The sequence below is a fragment of the Sitophilus oryzae genome, unplaced genomic scaffold (genome assembly GCF_002938485.1).
Source record: "Sitophilus oryzae breed Bouriz unplaced genomic scaffold, Soryzae_2.0 scaffold_41_pilon_pilon, whole genome shotgun sequence".
NCBI classification, from domain to species: domain Eukaryota; kingdom Metazoa; phylum Arthropoda; class Insecta; order Coleoptera; family Curculionidae; genus Sitophilus; species Sitophilus oryzae.
In genome coordinates this window covers 7063160-7084427 of record NW_022146996.1, presented here as the reverse complement: position 1 = coordinate 7084427, position 21268 = coordinate 7063160, and the positions used below count along the sequence as shown (strand labels likewise).

At 30.9% G+C, this 21268-nt stretch overlaps 4 protein-coding genes across 4 annotated transcripts; 2 read left to right on the top strand and 2 right to left on the bottom strand.

Moving 5' to 3' along the window:
• Positions 1-1653: 1653 nt before the first annotated feature.
• On the bottom strand, positions 1654-4225 carry LOC115885723 (YTH domain-containing protein 1-like). Its single transcript, XM_030904712.1, has 2 exons — positions 3255-4225; positions 1654-1849 (listed from the first exon to the last, which is right to left on the bottom strand). Exons 1-2 carry the CDS (start codon positions 4223-4225, stop codon positions 1654-1656), a joined length of 1167 nt encoding a protein of 388 aa, XP_030760572.1.
• A 1304-nt stretch (positions 4226-5529) lies between these two features.
• LOC115885803 (transmembrane protein 177) lies at positions 5530-6906 on the bottom strand. Its single transcript, XM_030904825.1, has 4 exons — positions 6599-6906; positions 6462-6531; positions 6222-6380; positions 5530-6159 (listed from the first exon to the last, which is right to left on the bottom strand). Exons 1-4 carry the CDS (start codon positions 6754-6756, stop codon positions 5596-5598), a joined length of 951 nt encoding a protein of 316 aa, XP_030760685.1. The 5' UTR covers positions 6757-6906; the 3' UTR covers positions 5530-5595.
• Positions 6907-8643: 1737 nt separating this feature from the next.
• Positions 8644-12532, top strand: LOC115885667 (sodium/hydrogen exchanger 8). The gene is made up of 2 exons (XM_030904647.1): positions 8644-10704; positions 11708-12532. Exons 1-2 carry the CDS (start codon positions 8818-8820, stop codon positions 11840-11842), a joined length of 2022 nt encoding a protein of 673 aa, XP_030760507.1. The 5' UTR covers positions 8644-8817; the 3' UTR covers positions 11843-12532.
• A 474-nt stretch (positions 12533-13006) lies between these two features.
• On the top strand, positions 13007-18496 carry LOC115885668 (SUMO-activating enzyme subunit 2). Its single transcript, XM_030904648.1, has 11 exons — positions 13007-13359; positions 13428-13582; positions 13640-13806; positions 13857-13977; positions 14034-14242; positions 14303-14445; positions 15244-15406; positions 15503-15681; positions 15989-16174; positions 17756-17942; positions 18006-18496. Exons 1-11 carry the CDS (start codon positions 13219-13221, stop codon positions 18167-18169), a joined length of 1815 nt encoding a protein of 604 aa, XP_030760508.1. The 5' UTR covers positions 13007-13218; the 3' UTR covers positions 18170-18496.
• The last annotated feature ends 2772 nt before the right edge of the window (positions 18497-21268 follow it).

The window sequence follows — 21268 nt, the reverse complement described above, 5'->3', positions numbered from 1 at the left end:
TTCCCAACCCTGCAGCTGATACAAACAAATAAAATGCATCAACGAGTATGTAGTCTGTCCGACGATACATGACAGTGACAGTTGTGTATGTTATTTTAATTCACAGATAAATTAAATTTTCTGTTATTTTTTGGATGTCGTCTGTCGAAATCTTGACTCCTAACTTGTTAGATAGACTTTATTTGTGATCGAATATCTGTCTCTGAAGCAAAACAAATAAGGGTATGTAATAAAAATATTTGCGAAAATAAATGTTTCTAGGAAAATATTAGTATTGTATAATATCAGATTAAGTCAAATATTTTTGCCACAATACACAAAAGTTAATAAACAGGTACTGATCAATATATTGTAAATATGTATTGACAAAAAATAGAAAATATGAATAAGATAGAAAACATGAGAGTGGCGACATAAAAATAATGAAACTAAACAATTTTTTGAAACGTTTTTTTTTAAATTTTAGTCTATTTTAAATATTTATTTTACATAAAAACTTCGTTATTTCAAATGCAACACTATGTATTTTTTTAAATAAGTCGAAGAAGATGTAAATGATCTTTCAAACTATATTAGAGTTTCCTATACCTATCTGTCCCAGATTTTGAATAAAAAGCGATTTTTCAATCAAATTGTAATCAAGATGGCTGGTGTCGCCATAGCAATTTTCTAGTGACACTTGGTAGCTATTTTCAAAATCGCATTAGTTTATGGACTTTATTTAAATTTATAACAGGTTATTTTTATTTAATTTACCTGCAATAAGATTAATAAGTATTTATTATTTTATCAAGAAAAATGAAGCAGTATCTGCTAGCGGAAGGAATGGATATGTTACTAGTGATTTTATTTTGTGAGGACAATTGCTTTTGGCCTGACGGGTTTATGTTCAAAGTAATTTATTTCGTATAATCAACCGAGGCGAATGAGGTGCGCCACCCTGTATATAATTATTATATATCGAAAATCTATGGTTTCACTCGTTGAATTTGACATTTTATGACAGTTTAATAATATATTATCGTATTTTTATGCCTATGTATTAAAATGACTTTTTTATATTGCCAATCACGTCGCAAAAATTAATAGTTTTGTGAATACTTGTGTGTTTCTTTGAAAAAAAAAATATTTTAAGAATACATATATTAATTTGTTGTTAAAAAAATTATGAATATCTTGTTTCTTGTTTTATACTATACAGGGTGCGTCTCAAAAGTGGCTCACCCCTATAGCTTTTTTATTTTTTCAGATAGAAAACGATATTTGGTATATGACATAAATTAGGATTGATTGATGTTTTCAATTGTTTTTGGTCACTTCCTGTTTCATAAACCATATGCGAAAATGTCAAAAGTTGACATATGTCACTCTACTCAGAGTGTCATTTTCTATTGAATAAAGTAAAAAAATACAGAGGGTGCCATTTAAGAATCAAAAGTTGTAGTCATTGCCAGTGAAAGAGGAAGTGACCAAAAACAATTGAATGCATCAATCAATCCTAATTTATGTCATATAATAACATATCAAATCTCGTTTACATCCGGTATGATGTGCTTGATAATATAAGTTAAACATTTTTTTTTTACAAAAAGAAGATTTAGCGAAATAAAAAAAAGATAATTATCAATTATAAGATAAGAGGTATTAAAACATCTATTCTATAATTCCTTTTTTGTTACAATACCTTGTAGGTGGTAGGCCTTCATATGAAGAATATAATCCTGGGGGTGGCACATATGGTAATGGGGGTAGTTGATGTTGCATAGATCGCATATAATCAGCTACATAAGCTTCAGCGGCAGCTGCTGTGTATGGTCTAGGAGATTCTCTATCATAATATGGAAGATATCTGTATTAAAATAAACATAACAAAATCAGTGCCAACAATTTGAAATCAAAACTTGATAATAATAATAAAATAGTTAATTTTATGTAAATATAATTCTTATGGCATGTGCAGTCAAATATCAGAGTTATTGTATAAATTAGGTACCTATATTTTTTAAATAAGACACTCTATCGGGTGGTGCATCGTCGTTGGGAACATAGGAAATCCCATGCAAAATTTGAACTGTCCAGATATTGGCTCCCCTATGGATTTCATAGCGAAGTCGTAAATAGACTTTTTAAAGGTCTACATTTGGTAAACACACATGCCAAATTTGAACAATTTTGGACAAGCCGATTTTAGGTAATTTGAGAAAAACTTAATCGATTTTTAAATTAAAACTGAATAGGTAACAATCAAACACCAGTCAAAAACCGATATTCCTTAAGTTGTCAGCGTCATTTTCAAACGTAACTTAATTTTAATAAAATTTTAATATTCAGTACTAGTAATAATTTATTGTTATACACACAAAGAAAAAGTGAGCATGATAAAATACGCGGGAAATAGATTAGACAGTGTATCTGACATGTTTCGGTTAATTTTCCCTAAATATTAAAATTTTATTAAAATTACTTTTGACAATGACAAAATCATAGTTAGTAAACCTAAGGTATGTCAGTTTTTGACTGGTTTTTCTCAAATTACCTAAGATCGACTTGTCCAAAATGGTTCAAATTTGGCATGTGTGTCATACCAAATGTAGACCTTTAAAAAGTCTATTAACGACTTCGCTATAAAATCCATAGGGGAGCCAATATCTGGACAGTTCAAATTTTGCATGGGATTTCCTATGTTCCCAACGACGATGCAACACCCGGTATATACATACACTACACAAAGTGTTTCCAAGCAAAAATTTGGTTTAACAAAAAATACAATACAGAAAAGATAAAAATTTGGAACATAACTAATGTTTATGAGGGCCATTTGGCGTTTGGCGATAATATTTTCAATATATACTTATTTGTAAATAATTCATGTAGTGTTTTGTAATGGTGATAGCATTTTAATAATAGAAAAAATCATATTTGAGGATAGATAACATTATACAAAGTTACCTTTATTTTTGACAGTAAATAAAATAAAAAGAACAAAAATTGGAATTTCTTGAAATTTATATACATTTTTGAATCTATTTCTTCTAATAATTTTATGGACATTCTATACAATAATTTGAAACTATTACAAAGTTTCAGTAAAATACATACAAGGCATGTATGTTGTGTACGTTTATAAATACATATTAAAGGGTACAAGCAACATGTAGTCATTAAAAAATGTATTAGAACTGAAAACTATTTAATTATTTCACACTGAAAATGTTCATTTTTAAAATTCTAATTTTAATATTTCTTATACTTACCTATCTCGGGAACGTGGTGAAGGAGAACGACGGTAAGTTGAAGTTGATAAATTTCGAGCTGAGGCTGACAAAAACAGTTTCCGTCGCGAAAAAGATGCTCCTCTGCCTCCCCTAAAGTTAAATGTTGCTCTAGCTGCCAATGGCATTCTGGCTTTTATATTTCTACCTCTTATACCCATTTTCTTAGAAGCTTCTTTAGCCAGTCGCAAAATCGGAGTTATTTCAATGCCATCATCCTCAGGAAATAGCCTACAAAGTTCTTCAGCTACCCTAGGCTCTATCTCTTGACCATCACGGCCAATTTTTACTGGCTTTCCATCGTTCCAAGGATTATACAAATGCATTGTACTAGAGAATGGTAATTCCTTGCGACATATCCAATCAACTTTAAATACACCACCTAATGCTCTTGCTGATAAACCTGGAGGCAGAACCCAAGAGATTGCCGCCACATCATGCCTAGATTCCCCATGTAACCGAGCAAATCCTGCAAACTTCCCACTCTCTTTAACTGAGAATATTAAAAGAACATTTCTAGCTTCTCTGTATGCTTGGTTTAAATTTGCCTCATTTTGTGGCAAAGTTGACCAAACACCTTTAGCCTTTGAAAGGGTAATGTTTTCTGCATTATTTGATTTAATGACGAAGAAACGAGCGTCTCGAAATAAGTAATTTAATTTAGTTAAATAATCGTAAGACTTAATTTTAGTTTCTTTTGAACGGGCCCGCTTGGAAGCTGGCGATGGACTTTTGTTGTCTGAATGTGCCCTTTTATGCCGTTCACGGCCCTGACTTGACGAGTTGCTGCTTACAGAACTGATGCTTGGAGCACTGGATGCTTCGGAGCTACTTGAAGAAACATCGCTTTCATAATTTACTTCGTCTATCTTGATATCATCGCCCATATCTAAAGTAAGGTTCAGATTTTCAGCATCTACACTACCATTTTTATTTGAAGAATTTGAGTCCATTATTACTCTTATTTCGGTCAATACCGCTAATGTCCGCTGAAGGCAGAAATCACGCACGCATTTTTATTCTACTCAGTATCATATTTACATTAAAATTGTTTAAAAAATATTAAAATATACGGTCTGTCATCAAATTTAACCATTTAACCACAGCCAATACAGCCATACCACAGCATTTAACCAAACAAAAACACCACCACTAGGACTACCACACTGTCAACGCATAGTTGTTACCTTTAGAAAATTAAAATTACTAGGTGGTGATCAGGGTTGCCAAGTTGCTCGCAGTTGAATGTGGTGAAACATGGGTGAAACTTGGGTGAAACTCAAGAACAGGGTGAAACCACGGTGAAACTGAAATATTGCCATGTCACATACAGTACGTCTGTCCGTTCTGTAGCTACGGGGTAGCCGTGAGAGGGGAAACGATATTCTCTCGATGTTTTTCGTAAAAAAATAGACAACGCGTCCCATCAATAAGAATTCAACAAATTTGCAAGTAGCCAATAAAATGAGTGGACGGAGCGATTTGCGGTGATGAACTCGTCAAATCGACGTATAAAATATATTGCTGTTTATTTAAATGTTTTTTGTCCGCATTCCTTTCATAGACACAGATCCAACAGATGTACTGTAGTTTGCACGTAGTTTTACATTTATTATTTTTATGAGATTTGCGCTCTTTGGTTCTTAGTCAAATTTTGATTTAGAATATAAATAATTTGTCTTTATGTCGATTTTACCTATTTATTATTCCGGCATTAAAACCGGAGCTATGAAGTGTAGAGGCAAAGGCGTAGTCTTTATTAGTAGGGATTTTACGTATTCTAGCCCATGTCTAGCGCTAGACCTAAAAGCACAGCCGAAAACCTTTTTGGTAACACGGTAACACCACGAACACCCTATAGATAAGGATGGGTATAATATTCTTAATCTAAGGGTATAATAATAACTGCCTCTGCACTATACAGGGTGTCCCAGAAATAAGTGCAAGTATTTTAAGGGGTGCTGGTGTGGTAGATCTGGTCAAAAGAAACATTTTTTCTCTTCACCGTTTTTCAAATAACTCCAAAATAACCGAGTTATATAGTTTACTATGAAAATTTAAACAAATTGTGTTAATACCTAAATGGAGTGTTGTCTATGTTTGTTTATAATCCACAAAATAAACTTAAAAGAAATCTTAAAAATTTGGACAAAATAATAGAAATATAAACGTATTTAACGTTTATATTTAAATTAATAATTAACTAATTTAATAACTCGTTTTTTCTACACAAATTAAATATAATAAAAAGATTCACACTTTGTTTTCAGATTTATTTAAACACTAATAAATACAAAATCAACACTATATTTAAGTCTTACAATTATGAAGGGTTACTAATATTTGTTTTTTGTGAACTATCAGTTTCAAAAAATCCTTTTCTATCAACTAAGGGAATATGTTTCTGTCTGAACAAATAATTTACATTTCCCGATGGTGAGTATAAGTTTCTGCCTTCTTTGCCCATTAATTCTCTTAAAGCAATATTTCTTTTTATAATGTTGGAATAATATTCTTTCCCGCCTTCTACAAATATAGGACTGGTTTTTTTCAGTTCTTCATCAATTGCTTCCTCATAATAGTGCTCTATTGCATCTTTGCACAAGAAATAATTACCAAAGGACAGTAAACTAACCAAGCCATACATGCCAAGTCTAACAATTCTGTGTTTAACATACAGATTGAATTTAGTATTCAACAATCTGCTCAGACCATAGGTCATTAATAAGGCGGTGGTTGTTAAAAAGACATCTATAAGAGGTTTTACCGATTCCCGATACCTTAATTCACGTGCTATTGCATATTTTTGTGCATTTTCTGAAAAAATTAGTGACTCCAATAATTGATTGCTAGCTGGTAATTCCCAGTTAACTGATTCCAAATTTACCTATAATTATTACATTTCTCAATTATTATAAATTAACAAATGATTTTTTGATTTTATTTTACCTTTATTCTAGGTTTGTCCAGTGAATCAACATCGTTATACATAAAATTATTTGGAAGTCCTACAATAATTCCAAACCTACTATATCCACTTCCTGCACTGCATATGTCAAATCCACTAGTCATAAATGGTCGACAATCAGTCCTTCTTATTGAAGGAACCTGTGATAAATAATAGCAATATAATATTAAATTCAAAATAATAGTTTCGCTATCTACACTAAATATAATTGCTATCTATACCTTCAATAGTTCTAGAGTCTCATCGAATCGTTTTAGTAATTCTTCTGGGACTGGAACTGAAAAACCTTTGCTGCAATAATGAAATTTTGGTTTCATACTCAGGATATTTTAGATTTAAACAATGTAAAATACGCTACCTGTAAAGAGTTTTAAATTTTTTATATTGTTCCAGAAATATTGTATGAGATACAAAATAGGCTGCGGGTGTTAATGTTGCTATTGTTCCCGCTAGTATATACGATGCATGTTGGCCTTTCTCAGAAATAAACCAATTTAAAATTTTCTTCGTTGTCATTTTCTTCAAAAGCAATATTTATTTATATCTACCCTTGATATTGATATCTACTTGTTTCTCTATGATTTCTCGGTTTAGAAAAATAGCCGGCCATGTAGAATTATGTCACAGCCACAGGTCACAGCTGTCACAGGTCACAGTACAGATGCATAGCACCTTAGACAAGGAAAGAGAGGGGACAGGTAACACGGCAGCTGAAAGTGAGGCAAGTTGTCACCACGCGAAATTCTCCAATGGCGTAGCATAAGAAATTAGCTTGTACCTAGACGATAAAAAATATTTATTAAAACGTTAACTAATATATCGTTTATTTTTGAGTAATGCATATACAATTTTGTATTTTATAGTCTCACCTTTATAATATTAGAATATCTAAGCCGATAATGCAAAATTTATTTAACAGTCACAGTGAACTGATCATCAAGACAATTATTTATTTATTAACGTGTGTATAATGTATAATTAAATAAAAAATAATGTAAATATATATGTTTTAAACGTGTATATACATATATACCGTATGATCGAAAAATAACGGCATCCTGTTTGTTTGGAAATGACGATCGATAATGACATTCCCCATACATATAAAATGACATAAAAACTATATAAAATGACATCGAAAAAAAAAATAAGGAATGTCATCGACAGTCATTTACAAGCCAACTGGACGCCGTTTTTTTTTCGATCATACGGTATAATAATGAATCTAGGCAATCCCCTTCACACTTACCTACGGATTCAATGAATAATGTAATTTTTAATATTTGTTACCTTCAATCATAAGAATATCCAAATTTTCCGCAAAAAAAAAACAATTCTAGAAGCTTTGTGTTATTTTATTTATTTATTTTTAAATTTTTATTAATTACTCACTGAAACTATTATTATACACCTAAACTAGCAAATTTTTTGAAAGGATATTTAAAAAAATATTGTAACAAGTACCCCACCACAAGTTTGTCCACCCCCAGCAAATCTTGGCAGGTAAATTTAAGTTTTATGTAACAACTATACATATAGATTTTTATATCCAAAATTTTTCATGTTTTTTTTAAAGTTTACAATTATTATTTTACATATTTGATAACAATACTTTATACATTTTTTTACATGTAAAATATATAGAAAAATGTTTATTGCAGATATTGTATTTCTCTGATTATAATTCCCTACGCCACTGGTGAAATCCATGCTGAGTAGCATTATTTATAGTTTCAAATGGTTTCAAACATTAATTATAATACAGGACATTGAAAATACTACTTGGAATTATTAAAAATAGTTTGGTTTGGATGTGGTACAAAACATATTAAAAGCATTTTACATATTTTTACTGCTATAATGAAAAAAATGTACATTTTATGACTACATAGCACAAGTTGTGTATCAATTTTTACCTGTAAAATGTAATTCCAGTCATTTTTTTCTCGCTTCAGCCTTTGCAGCCATACGCCGAACATCTCACCATACTAAACAACACAGTTTATAAATTTAAAACAAAACAGTATTTAAAAAAAACTTAAAAATTCGCTTGGTGTCACCTCGAAATCTTGTCACCAAAGTATGGCCGCCGATCAAATTTTGCCCTCAAAAATTTTTCACCGGAGAATATGCGTGTTAGCTGTCCCCCCTCTTTCCTTGTCTAAGCATAGCACAGATGGCACAGATGTCAATAGACAAAATGTCAATATCAAAAAATAATATGATGTAAATCTAAATCTACAGATCCTACTAATTTATACAACATATATAATCTAGGATTAGATTTGTGGCACCACTGACCACATATATAAATATGAACACCACAGATTTAAAAATTATTCATATAAATTGTAGATCATATTCTTAGAAGTATATTTATATGATTTATTAGATTTTCAAAAATTTGACAATTTAATATTTTAATAAAATTCTCTGAAAACAATATTTTAGGAGTTCGTAATATTATTGCAAAACTAATTAAATGTACAAGTTATTGTAGCTCTAAAATTAATAGGCAAGACTGTTATCTGTGACTTAAATGGGAATGAATTATATTTGAAATAATCCATCTTGAAAATGAAGAAATATCAAATTTTTCTTGCAATTTATTTTGCGTTATGGACAAATGTTACAACAGAATTACTACAGAATGCTAGTGTGGCAAGTGATGTAAAGTCAATATTATCAAGTAATAATGTAACGCCGACAACAACTCATATTAATACTTCTCAAATTGGAAATGTTACAACGACAAAACCTATAAATCCATTACTGAATAAAACTGATAGTGTGGCCCCAGGAAATCAACAACCTAATAACTCATTTGTTTCATCCACTGTTCCAACAATATCGTTACGGAAGATTGAACTCAAAGCAATTGATTTTAATGGCACAATAAACAATTCAGAAAAAAAGAATGGAACGGTTAATGTAACATCCACGACACAATCTGTAGATCCAGTTTTACCAGATAAAGGTGCAGCTGAAGATGAACATAATAGCTCCATGGCTATATTTTTTGTCTTATGTGTATTGGCAATAGGAATATTACTTATCCACGTTATGTTGCAAACTGGTTTCCAATATGTTCCAGAAAGTATTGTTATAGTATTTTTAGGCGCTCTCATTGGATTTGCTATGAGTGCTTTATCCAAAAGAAATATTAGTAATTGGAGAAAAGAAGAGGCGTTCTCACCCACAGCATTTTTCTTGATTTTACTTCCCCCAATAATTTTTGAGTCTGGTTATAATTTACATAAAGGCAATTTCTTTCAAAATATAGGTTCAATATTAGTATTTGCTATTTTAGGGACAACTATATCAGCTTTTGTGATAGGATTTGGTATTTACTTTCTAGGTCTGGCACAAGTAGTTTATAAGTTAAGCTTTGTGGAGTCTTTTGCTTTTGGATCTCTTATATCAGCTGTTGATCCAGTTGCCACTGTTGCTATATTTCATGCTTTAAATGTAGATCCAATTTTAAATATGTTAGTGTTTGGAGAAAGCATCTTGAATGATGCTATTGCAATTGTTCTTACTACAGCAGCTTTAGAATCAAATAATCCTTTAATGAGCACTGGAGAAGCTATAGTAATAGGCATTCAGAGATTTTGTTTGATGTTCTTTGCATCTGCTGGGATTGGGGTAGTTTTTGCTCTAGTAAGTGCTTTACTGTTGAAGCATGTAGATTTGCGGAAAAATCCGTCCTTAGAATTTGGAATGATGTTAGTTTTTACATATGCTCCGTATGTATTAGCTGAAGGTATTCATCTTTCTGGCATTATGGCCATATTATTTTGTGGAATAGTTATGTCCCACTACACTCATTTTAATTTATCAACAGTCACTCAAATTACAATGCAACAAACTCTTCGAACTTTAGCATTTATTGCAGAGACATGTGTGTTTGCCTATTTAGGACTAGCCTTGTTTAGTTTCAAACATAGGGTTGAACCAGCTTTAGTAGTATGGAGTATCATCCTTTGTCTTATTGGAAGAGCCTGTAATATATTTCCACTAGCCATTTTAGTCAATAGATTTAGGGAACACCAAATTACTCGAAAAATGATGTTTATTATGTGGTTCAGTGGATTAAGAGGCGCCATTTCTTATGCACTCTCACTTCACTTAAACTTTAGTGATGAAACAAGACACGTTATCATAACAACGACCCTAATCATTGTTCTGGTGACCACTTTGTTCTTTGGAGGTTCTACGATGCCACTATTAAAGTTCATGCAAGCAACAAAAAATCCTTCAAGGAGGATAAAGAAAAGGAGGAAAGACAGAGAAGTGACATTAAGTAAAACTAGGGAATGGGGCCAAACACTTGATTCTGAACATCTTTCTGAAACAACAGAAGGTGAAATGGAAGTATCTTTTGTTTCAGATAGAATAAAAGGATTTGCTAAATATGATCTTAAATATCTGATACCATTCTTCACAAGAAGATTTACACAACAGGTAATTTTTCATTATATTTTTATTTTTAAAATATTTCTTATGCATCATGCATGCATTGCCTGATATACGTATTTTTGGAAAAATGTAGTTCGTCTTTATGTCATATTTAAAGGGACTATTAAATAAATTAATAAATTTATAAACGTCATTAATCATATGTTTTTTTTCTTACGTCGGTGACGCCTAAACATAACCTTAAATTAATGAACAGTAAAATAGTATGTGTTTAAATTTAAATTAAAATGGTGAATACAATGGAGAGTTTTCTTATAAATTCTGAGACATTTGCTAAATGTCTAGCAATTAGCAGTTTTATTACCTGTCTATATCTTCCGTTATTACTTTTTGGTGTATATTTTCAGGGAGGTCTTTATGACATTGGGTCTATTGGAAAATCTAATTTCCTTACATTTTTATTCGCAGCAGAATGCTTGAAGCATGGATTCTGTTGGTATATTAATTCAAAGCAAGTAAAAAAACAGGAATTACGAAAGTTTAGATTTAATTCGCTATTAAAATTTGGATTTGTTATGGTACTAGTTTTAATAAGTTTCTATATCACAGCTGTGTTTTTTGGTGCCCCATTTTTTTCGAAACAGTCCGAGACATTTGTATTTTCTTTTATAATGACAGTTTTTACTGCATTACCTTGTTGCATATACCTTGGTCCTGATAGTGCAATTCCACTCTACTTGTCAATTACAACTTTTAATACTGATAAACTCCAAAAGAAGTTTTTGTTACTCATTCAACTGACTTGTTTTGGTGCCTGGGCTGGCTCCATTATAATTCCATTGGATTGGAATAAACCGTATCAAATTTGGCCGTTACCTAATATTTTTGGTGCATTTATTGGCAATTTTTTAGCACATTTGGTACTGGTTCTTTCATATTTATTTCAGAATAGACCGAAAAGGCGAAATTACCAAATTTAATTTTGTTATAATGATTAGGTAAATTTGGTTTAGCAGTTGACATTTTTATTTCCATCTATTCATTTTAGGAGCTGAAGGATTGTAAGAGCCAAATGACTGATCTTACCAATCAATGGTATCAAGCTATTAGGATATCACCTGATCAATCAGATGAAGAGACTGGAACAACTGGTAGGTCAAGTATATCCAGTATAGTTCGCTGACTACCCTTAAGTCGATCTGCTGAAACACTTATCAAATTGTCAACCCACAAACAGTGTTAACAGAATTAACTATTATTTTTAATGTCGGATTCTATTTTTCTTCATATTTATTAATGTAAAAATTTCAGTATTAAAAATACAAACAATTTTGTTAAATATTCTTAAAGAATAATGAATGCACATTTTTTATGAAAAAGTGGAATGAATATTTTTTAAATCTAACAGGATAAAGCATATGCACTTTCTTATTATAGGTATGAATCTTGTTTATAGAAAATATTCTCAGAGATATATGTATTATCTTTATGAGAATTTTTTTAAAATGTATAGGTATTTATGAACTGTAAATAGAAGTTTTGTGATATGGCCGGCCATTTTAATGTATTAAAGTTTTAAAGGAAAGGGAGGCACAAAATAATTTATACCTATAACTTATATATACTCTCAAATGTTTTTGTTCCTAAATTTATGAAGTATTAATTGATTTTGCAAATATTTCTGTATAATGTTTGGTTTTAATGTTAAGTAAATTGTAATCTATTGATTGAGAGAATTACACCGCTACTTATTAGGTGAATAAATACGGATTGTTGTGATAAAAAAGTATTTTAATTCATATAAGTGTTAATAATTTGCTGTTACGTTTGTTATCATCGCTTGTACGTATATTTAAATAAATTATCTTAGCAATACAAGATGGTATTTTATTATAATAATAAAATATGCATAAGTAAATTCTATGGGTAAATTTGGGGTAAATTCAAACTAGATTTCTCCTGCTTTGTTATTGTTTTCCACCATAGAGTTAAAAATTAAAATTTTCCACAATCTAACACAAATCTAACATCTACATATATAAAATGCTATTGTTTATCTGTGTCGTCTCTACCACAGTCTCTACTGAAGCACAGATTGATGTAACGACTTGCTCTAGAAAGTTGCTTTTTTACTAAAAGATAGCTAATTTGCTCTTCTAAAAACTGTCCTCGCCGGATTTTTTGTTTTTCATTTAATTAAAAAAAATAAAAAGTATTTTTTTTCTGATGTGGCGGATGCGCCAGGCTTCAACTAGTCATATATAAAATTATAAATGATTTAGCTCTCTTTCCTTATCTAAGGATTTAGCTGTTGGTATTTTGTTTTTAGTCTATATGTCTTTTATTATTTGCAATAATAAAAGACACATAATTATTGGCAACATTGCTAGAAGTCAATGTCAAAATAACAGTTTTTCAGTTCTGTGTTTCAGTTGTTTTTGGATTTGTTCCGTGTTTGTTCATTATATTTGGATTGTGATTTGGATATAGCACTTTTTAACTTTTTTAATATAAAATTTGGAAATTGTTAATAAACATTAATATTAAATATCCGCAAATATGTCTTCTGTTCCTTATTCAATAGATCCGCGTGCTCGTGAGCTTATTCCTAAATCTAAAGTTCTTGTTGTGGGAGCCGGTGGAATCGGTTGTGAAGTTTTAAAAAATTTGGCTCTATCAGGCTTTGAGGATATCGAAATTGTAAGTTTGGTTTGGTTTGGTTTGGTCTCATATTTTTGAACTGCAATGAAAAACTTTGTGTTTTATAGATTGATTTGGATACCATCGATGTTAGTAACCTCAATCGCCAGTTTTTGTTCAGAAAGGAGCATGTTGGAAAGCCAAAAGCTGTTGTAGCTCGAGAAAGTATTTTAGCTCATAATCCTAATATCAAAATTAAAGCATATCATGACAGTGTTCTAAGGTAACAAATAGTGTTATGAATAGTTTGAATAATATTTATAATATATTTAAATTTTAGCTCAGATTATGGTGTAAACTTTTTTAAAAAATTTAGTCTGGTTCTTAATGCTTTGGATAATAGGACAGCCAGAAACCATGTTAATAGGATGTGTTTAGCAGCAGATATTCCCTTAATTGAATCTGGTACTTCTGGTTATTCAGGCCAGGTTGAATTAATTAAAAAAGGTAGTTTTGCTAGGTTTTGTTACTCATTTATTGATTTAAATTTATTTTAGGTGTAACTCAATGCTACGAATGTCTTCCAAAACCACCACAAAGAACTTTTCCAGGTTGTACTATAAGAAATACACCCTCAGAACCAGTTCATTGTATTGTGTGGGGAAAACATTTGTTTAAGTAAGAGCATAATCTGTATAGTTGTGTAAATGTGTTAGGTAATTTAATTTTTTTAGTCAACTTTTTGGAGAAGATGATCCAGATCAAGATGTCTCTCCAGATGCAGAAGATCCTGAAGCTAAATTGGATGGAAAAAATAGTGTGACAGACAGTGGTAATATTAAAAGAGTTTCTACGAAACAGTGGGCTCAAGATGTGGATTATGATGCTGAAAAACTTTTTAATAAATTTTTCAATGAAGATATTAAATACTTATTAAGTATGGGTAAGTAGGTGTCAATTTTTCAATTACTTTTTGTGATATTAATGCTGAAATATTGTATAGAGAACTTGTGGAAAAATCGAACACCACCAAAACCTTTATCATGGAAAGATGCCCAAGATCTGGTTACAGATGAGAATACTAATAATGATAGTAGTGTAAGGGCTGTTGATATGGAAGTTTGGTCTATTGCAAAATGCTCCAAGGTATGTACTAGAAATTTTACTGCAAATGTATAGTGTTAAATGCTTGAGTATTTATTTTTGGAGAATGTTCTCTGAGAATGAACAAGCATAAAACCAAATGTTGAGCATTTATAATTAGCACAAAGAAAATAGTAAATAATCAATTAATTATTGGTTACTTTTTTGAAACTTGCAAATTAATTCTCATTTGTTTTTATTATTCTGGAGGAAAATGAGCATTTTCAAGACATTTAGAATAAAAACAGGAAAAAAATTGAGAAGAAATAGGTATTCAGAACATGTTATTCTTCTTTCTGTTCAAATTTATATTGCACAGTAACTATCAGCAATACATACTACAATGCTAATCTATCAGTAATCCATACTGCAATTTGCGAATGGAAACGCCAAATCAGTAGCAAAATCTATATAATGGAGGAATAATATTATATTGGGGAATCTCTTAACTCCTATTTTGATAAATTTTTGCATTATTTTGCACATTATTGCTTGCTAATGTCTAATATGGTGTATTATAAATACTATAGAGAAAATACTAGTTTTGTAGAAAGCTTATGCTATTTACACTCCAAAATATTCTGTTAAAAGAAAATATAAAAAATATTTATAGGGTACATTCTTGTTTTTTGTTGTTTGTATTTTTATATTATTGACGTGTGTGTATATTTATTATTGTCACCAATAAACTTGATTTTTGATTTTTTTTTCTGTGAATGTTCATGTCATTCCCTTGTTATGAATGGGAATGTTGTCTCTATTACAACACTAATAGCATACAATAATTTTACTTTATTTTAGGTTTTTTCTGAAAGTATAAACTTACTGCAACATGATTTGAAAGGAAAAAGCTATTTGGTATGGGATAAAGATGACAAGCCCGCAATGGATTTTGTTACAGCTTGTGCAAATGTTAGAGCCTACATATTTTCCATTGCTCAAAAATCTCGGTTTCAAATTAAATGTTAGTATTATATAAGATTATTTCTATAATTTTTAAACTTTACATTAAATTTTTTGTTACATTTTTAAACATTTACGTTAATTTTTCTTTTTGCAGCTATTGCCGGTAACATTATTCCAGCAATTGCTACTGCCAATGCCATCATTGCCGGTCTTGTTGTTTTGTATGCTTTCAGACTTCTTGTTGAGGATTATGAGAAATGCAATTCCATATATTTACGTCCAAAATCAGTTCACTCAAAGTTTGTTTTAGCTGCAGATAAACAGCTCAGTAAGGTCAGTTAAATTTAAATTTTTTGTTAATCAATGAGATATTTAGGCATAATTGAGTTTATAGAATGATCACATCCTAAAGAAAAGGCCAGGAGCGTCATCAATGACGCGACTGCATAGCTACCGTTCCTTGTCTGTGATTGGATTTAAATATTTTTATTCTAACACTAAAATAATATTTCGAATTATTAGTTTGAGTAGGCGGTCACCAGCAAAATATTGATGATACTCCTGACCTTTTCCTTAGTTGTGACTTGTGACCATTCTAAAAAGACTTTAAATTTCTTACAATTAATTTGGACGTTTTTAGGCAAATCCAAACTGTTACGTTTGCAGTCCTCAACCATTTGTAAATGTTTTTGTCAATGTTAATAAACTTACCGTAAAAGAATTCGAGACTGAGCTCTTAAAGAAACATTTAAATATGGTAGCTCCAGATGTGGTTTTAGATGGAAAGGGAGTTATGGTTATTTCTTCTGAAGAAGGAGAAACAGAAGTATGTAAACAATTCCATTTGTTGGACACATTTTTTGGCACACTCTGTATACAGGGTTCTGCAACAATGAGTCGGGTATCTGAAGCCCCTATAACAAAAAACTTAGGAATTTTACTTAAGTGCAAACCTAAGGTATGTACTAGGATGTATTTCATGAAATTATTTTAACTTTACAGTGTGGCAAAAGTGTGAGTCAATTGGGATGCTTTTTTTTAAGGGAACACTGAATATATTATTGCATTTATGGCTTCCGTTCTGATTATTTTACATAATCCTAACATATTAAATATGATGTTATATTAATCAATAAATAAAAACATATTTTTCTGTCTTAAAAAAATTGTTATAAATACAAGAAATGTCCTAAAATAAAAACTATACCGGGTGCGTCTCAAAAGTGGCTCATCCCTATAACTTTTTTATTTTTTCAGATAAATAAACGAGATTTGGTATGTTAGTATATGACATAAATTAGGATTGATTTTAGGAATGTTTAGGAGGGGAGTTAGTCACTGCGACCTTAAAGATCTATTGTGTGTTTTAGGATTGATTGGTGTATTCACTTGTTTTTAGTCACTTCCGGTCTCACCGGAAATGACTACAACTTTTGATTTTTAAATGGCACCCTCGGTATTTTTTTACTTTATTCGATAGAAAATAACATTCTGAATAGTATGACATATCATATGTCAACTTTTGACATTCTCGCTTAATAAAAAATTGTATTTTAAAATTCAATCTAGAGTGCCATGGCTATGTTACAAACACTAATTCTTCATCAAGGAGCCTTGTTTTCTTCGTCTAATGTTTTTAGTGTCTTGTCCTGGCCAGTTAGAAAATGCTTAAATCGTATTTTTAATCATATCTCAAATTTTTCAAATGGAACGAGGGTGGCTCATTAGCATATTTGGAAAAAGTATTTTTTTACGAATAATTTGATACCACACACTTGGTATTTCAAGTCAAATTTTCGTTACGAACCACAAGTTATAATTTCAAATACACCATATGCGAAAATGTCAAAAGTTAACATATGATATGTCATTCTATTCAGAGTGACATTTTCTAAAGAATGAAGTAAAAAAATACCGGGGGTGCCATTTAAAAATCAAAAGTTGTAGTAATTTCCGGTGAAACCGCAAGTGACCGGAAACAATTGAATACGTCAATCAATCCTAATTTATGTCATATACTAACATACCAAATCTCGTTTTTTAAACTAAAAAAAAATAAAAAAGTTATAGGGGTGAGCCACTTTTGAGATGCACCCGGTATAATAAGTATTTACCTTAGATTATATATTTACGTATTTACTATAATTGGACTGTACATATTTTGCTATTTGCTATAAATATCGTAATCTTAAATAATACGGGGTATTCAGATCATGCCAATCCACTCCCACTGGTTTGTGCCACCCTGTAGAATTTAAAATATTTTCCTGAAATTGACCCTACATACACTTCAGGTATGCACTTAAACAAAATTGCGAAGCTCTTTTTTTATAGAACCTACAAATGCTCTGTTGCAGGACACTGTATATCATTAATCAGAAAATTGTTAATAATTATTTATGTTTAGGCAAATAATGACAAAATATTATCAGAACTGGGAATTGTGGATGGTAGTATTTTAAAATGTGATGATTTTTTGCAAAATTATGAACTTACTGTGCTTGTTAATCAGTATGAAGCAGTGGAAAAAGATGATCCTCTGTATAAAGTTGTTGCTAATCCAGAGGAATTGAAAGCAAAGGAGTCCAAAAAGGGTGAGAATTTTATTATTAATTTTTTTTCCATCATTATTTTTTAATATTTTTTATTTTTTCTAGCTACAGAAAATGGTGCTTCTGAACAGAAAGAACCTGAAAGTGATGAGGATGATATTGTATGTATGGAATCTAATACAAGTGAAGATCCTCAAGAAGGATCTTCCAGTAAAAGGAGAAAGTTGAATGAAGACAGCGATGATGATATAGTAGAAGTTCCATTGTAATAAATCAGTAATGTGAAGAACTGTTAAATATAGTTTTTTTGGATCGATGAATGTTTATAGTAAAAAATTTCTATATAAGTGTAATAATTATTTTTTGTTCTTCTTAGTGTATGTGCTGGAATTTAAAATACAGAAAGAATTTGGAAGCCGCTTAAACTTGAATTTTTTTTTACTTTTATATTAATCTTAGAATGTACTTGATGAGTAAACAAGTGGATATTCTATATTTTATGATCTGTATTAGTTATAATTCTAAGAATGTCGTAATTTATTGTATTGTTGTCTTTAAATTTGTGAATTATGATTGATTTTTCAATAAAATTAATTGCCGTAAAAAGAATCTTATTATAGTACCGTACGATGGAAAAAAACGGCCTTAGAGATAGCTTCCAAATCGATTGATGATCATTTCCAAGCCACCTTGAAGCCTTTTTTCGGAGTTTAGTTATAGGATATAAAGTTTACACAAGCTCCCTTTCCTTGTCTAAAGGCGCATTCTCACGACTCGTGTACTTGACAAACATTTGTAATTGATATACAGGGTATACACGGTGCGTCGGGCATCTATACAGAATTTCTAAGTTATTTATTATAGGAACTACGCCGTACTCCCGCCAGACCCTGTAGGCTTATGGCGCGTTCTCACGGCTCGTCTACTTGGCAAGTATTTTTGTATCCAATTACAAATTATTTTATTTTTTAAAATTACCACAATTACAAATTATACCAATTACAAATGTTTGTCAAGTACACGAGTCGTGAGAATGCGCCATAAGATATAAAATCTACCTAATGAGAGAATATATGACAGTGACAGTTGTCTGTCGTTTTATATAGTTAAGCCGGAGTCTCATGCATCCGAAATCCGATGACACGACGATCCGACGGTGCTCCTATTGGTCGAAATATTTTGACACCAATTTTTATCCGATATTTTTAACTAATCGTCCGACGTCGTATAAAGTTAAATTTTGTTTAACTTTTGTACGAGTGTGTTTCTCCAATAAAACATGACATGAATCTCTATTCAATACAGCAGAAAAATGTCAAAACTGTCAAATTTCGGAACGAACTATCGGATGTATGTGACAGGCTTTTTTTATTTCACAGGATAACTTCAAATTTCGGATGTCGTACCATCGGATTTCGGATGCATGAGACTCCAGCTTTAGCTGTCAGATTAAAACGTCCGAAATTCGGATAGTCGTTAAAATATTTCTAACTTTTTACGAAATTTTAATAAACTAAATGATAAAATAATTTTAATATAGGTATTTTGAAAGTCAAATATGTATTAATATTACACAGCTTCTATCTATAAATATATTTGATGGTAAAACTAAAATTTCCAGTTTTCGTTTTTATTTTCATGTAATTATTTTAACAGTTTAGAAAAGATCTGTTGTGGATGGCAGCATACTAAGAATAAAATACTTTTTCAGCTTCATCTTTTGTTGATCTCAAAAATTACTGTTAGTTTTTCTCAAACCGATCAAAAAAACCGATTTTTGTTTTACTTAACTCCTTTTATTTCATTTTAATGACTTATTACTCTGTTTATTTTAAAAGTTATCATAATATAATAGAATAGAAACGGTGTCCAGCTGGCTTGGAAATGACAATCGATGACATTCCCCATATAATTTGGCATATAAAATGACAGCGATCTTCATTTCATAGCCAACGCTGACACCGTTTTTTTTTCGATCATATTTTGGTGCTCGAAGAAAAACGACATTCAGTTGGCTAGGAAATGACGATTGATGACATCTGATGACATTCCCTATATAATTTTATAAATAAAATGAGAGCGATCTTCATTTCATAGCCATAGTTGAAGCCGAAGTTTTTTTCGATCATGTCGTATTCGTATATTATATATATCTCTGCTAAAAATCTCACTTCAAAATAAACGTCGTTATATCATAGTATGCGTTGACTTTTCTAATTTGTCACAAATATCTAGTTAAACAAAAACTTTGACGCTCAATTTTTCGGTCAGTTCGTGTTTTGTGTTATTAAAAATTAAAATAGACTCCACAAATTATAAAAAGCGTGATACGATAAAATTCTATTACAAAAATGATAGAAAAATTATTAACATTATATCGACCGGCAGTGTGTTTAAATACGTAATGTTACTGTGAAAGACAACCGGATCGACTTTTTTTCAAATTGTTGGATAGGAATCTTGCTGAGATTGGTTTATTTGGGAACAGAACACACAAATATGGAAGAAAACATAACAAGGTAAAATTACGATAAATAACCAGCTGCTAATAATACGTTAAGAAAAAGAAATATTAAAAACTAATGACTATAATAATGTCAGTTAAAGGAATTGAATAAACGCCCTATGGTATAAATTAATTTAATAAATGCACAAGTTTGTATTATTTTGCAAATTTACGGTGTATGTACCGGTTTTATGAAAATGGACGTTTTTGGTAGTCTAAAGTTAAGTACCTATAGGTAGAAATATATGAGTGAAAGAGATTTTTTTCTTGAATTTCCATTGAGAGTTTTAGCTTTTATTAAAAATGTCATTGTAATTAAAAAGAAAGGGGTACTATAAAAATACCAAGGAATAAAATATGTTTAATTGCCTGTGGAATAAATAAACTTTGTATGCAATACTAATTTTGCTATATGTCCAGTCGGCTTGGAAATGATGATCGATGATATTCACCATATCGGTGGTTTTATGGCAAAAGGTCCTATGTCGAAATCTTATTGATTCAGGCTGAGAGCGTCGAGCGTCGCGTCCGCGTGTCGAAATGGAATCAATTCACTTAAATTAGACCGTTCAGGCAGACAGCGCAGCGTCGCGTTTGGCGTTGCGCTAGCGTCCTCTGAGCGTCGGGGTTCGAGTTCAATGGGGCGGACGCGACACTCGACGCTCTCAGCCTGAATGTACTGTAACACGAAAAACGTGTTTTGGCCAAAATTTCGAATTCCATAAAAATCATATGGTTCCATTTGGGCTAAATAAAGGACCCATTTGGCATTTTAAGCCAAATGGAACCATATGATTTTTATGGATCATCGAACTTATTGCCACATGATATGTAAAAAGAAAAACGCCAAAATTTTGATATA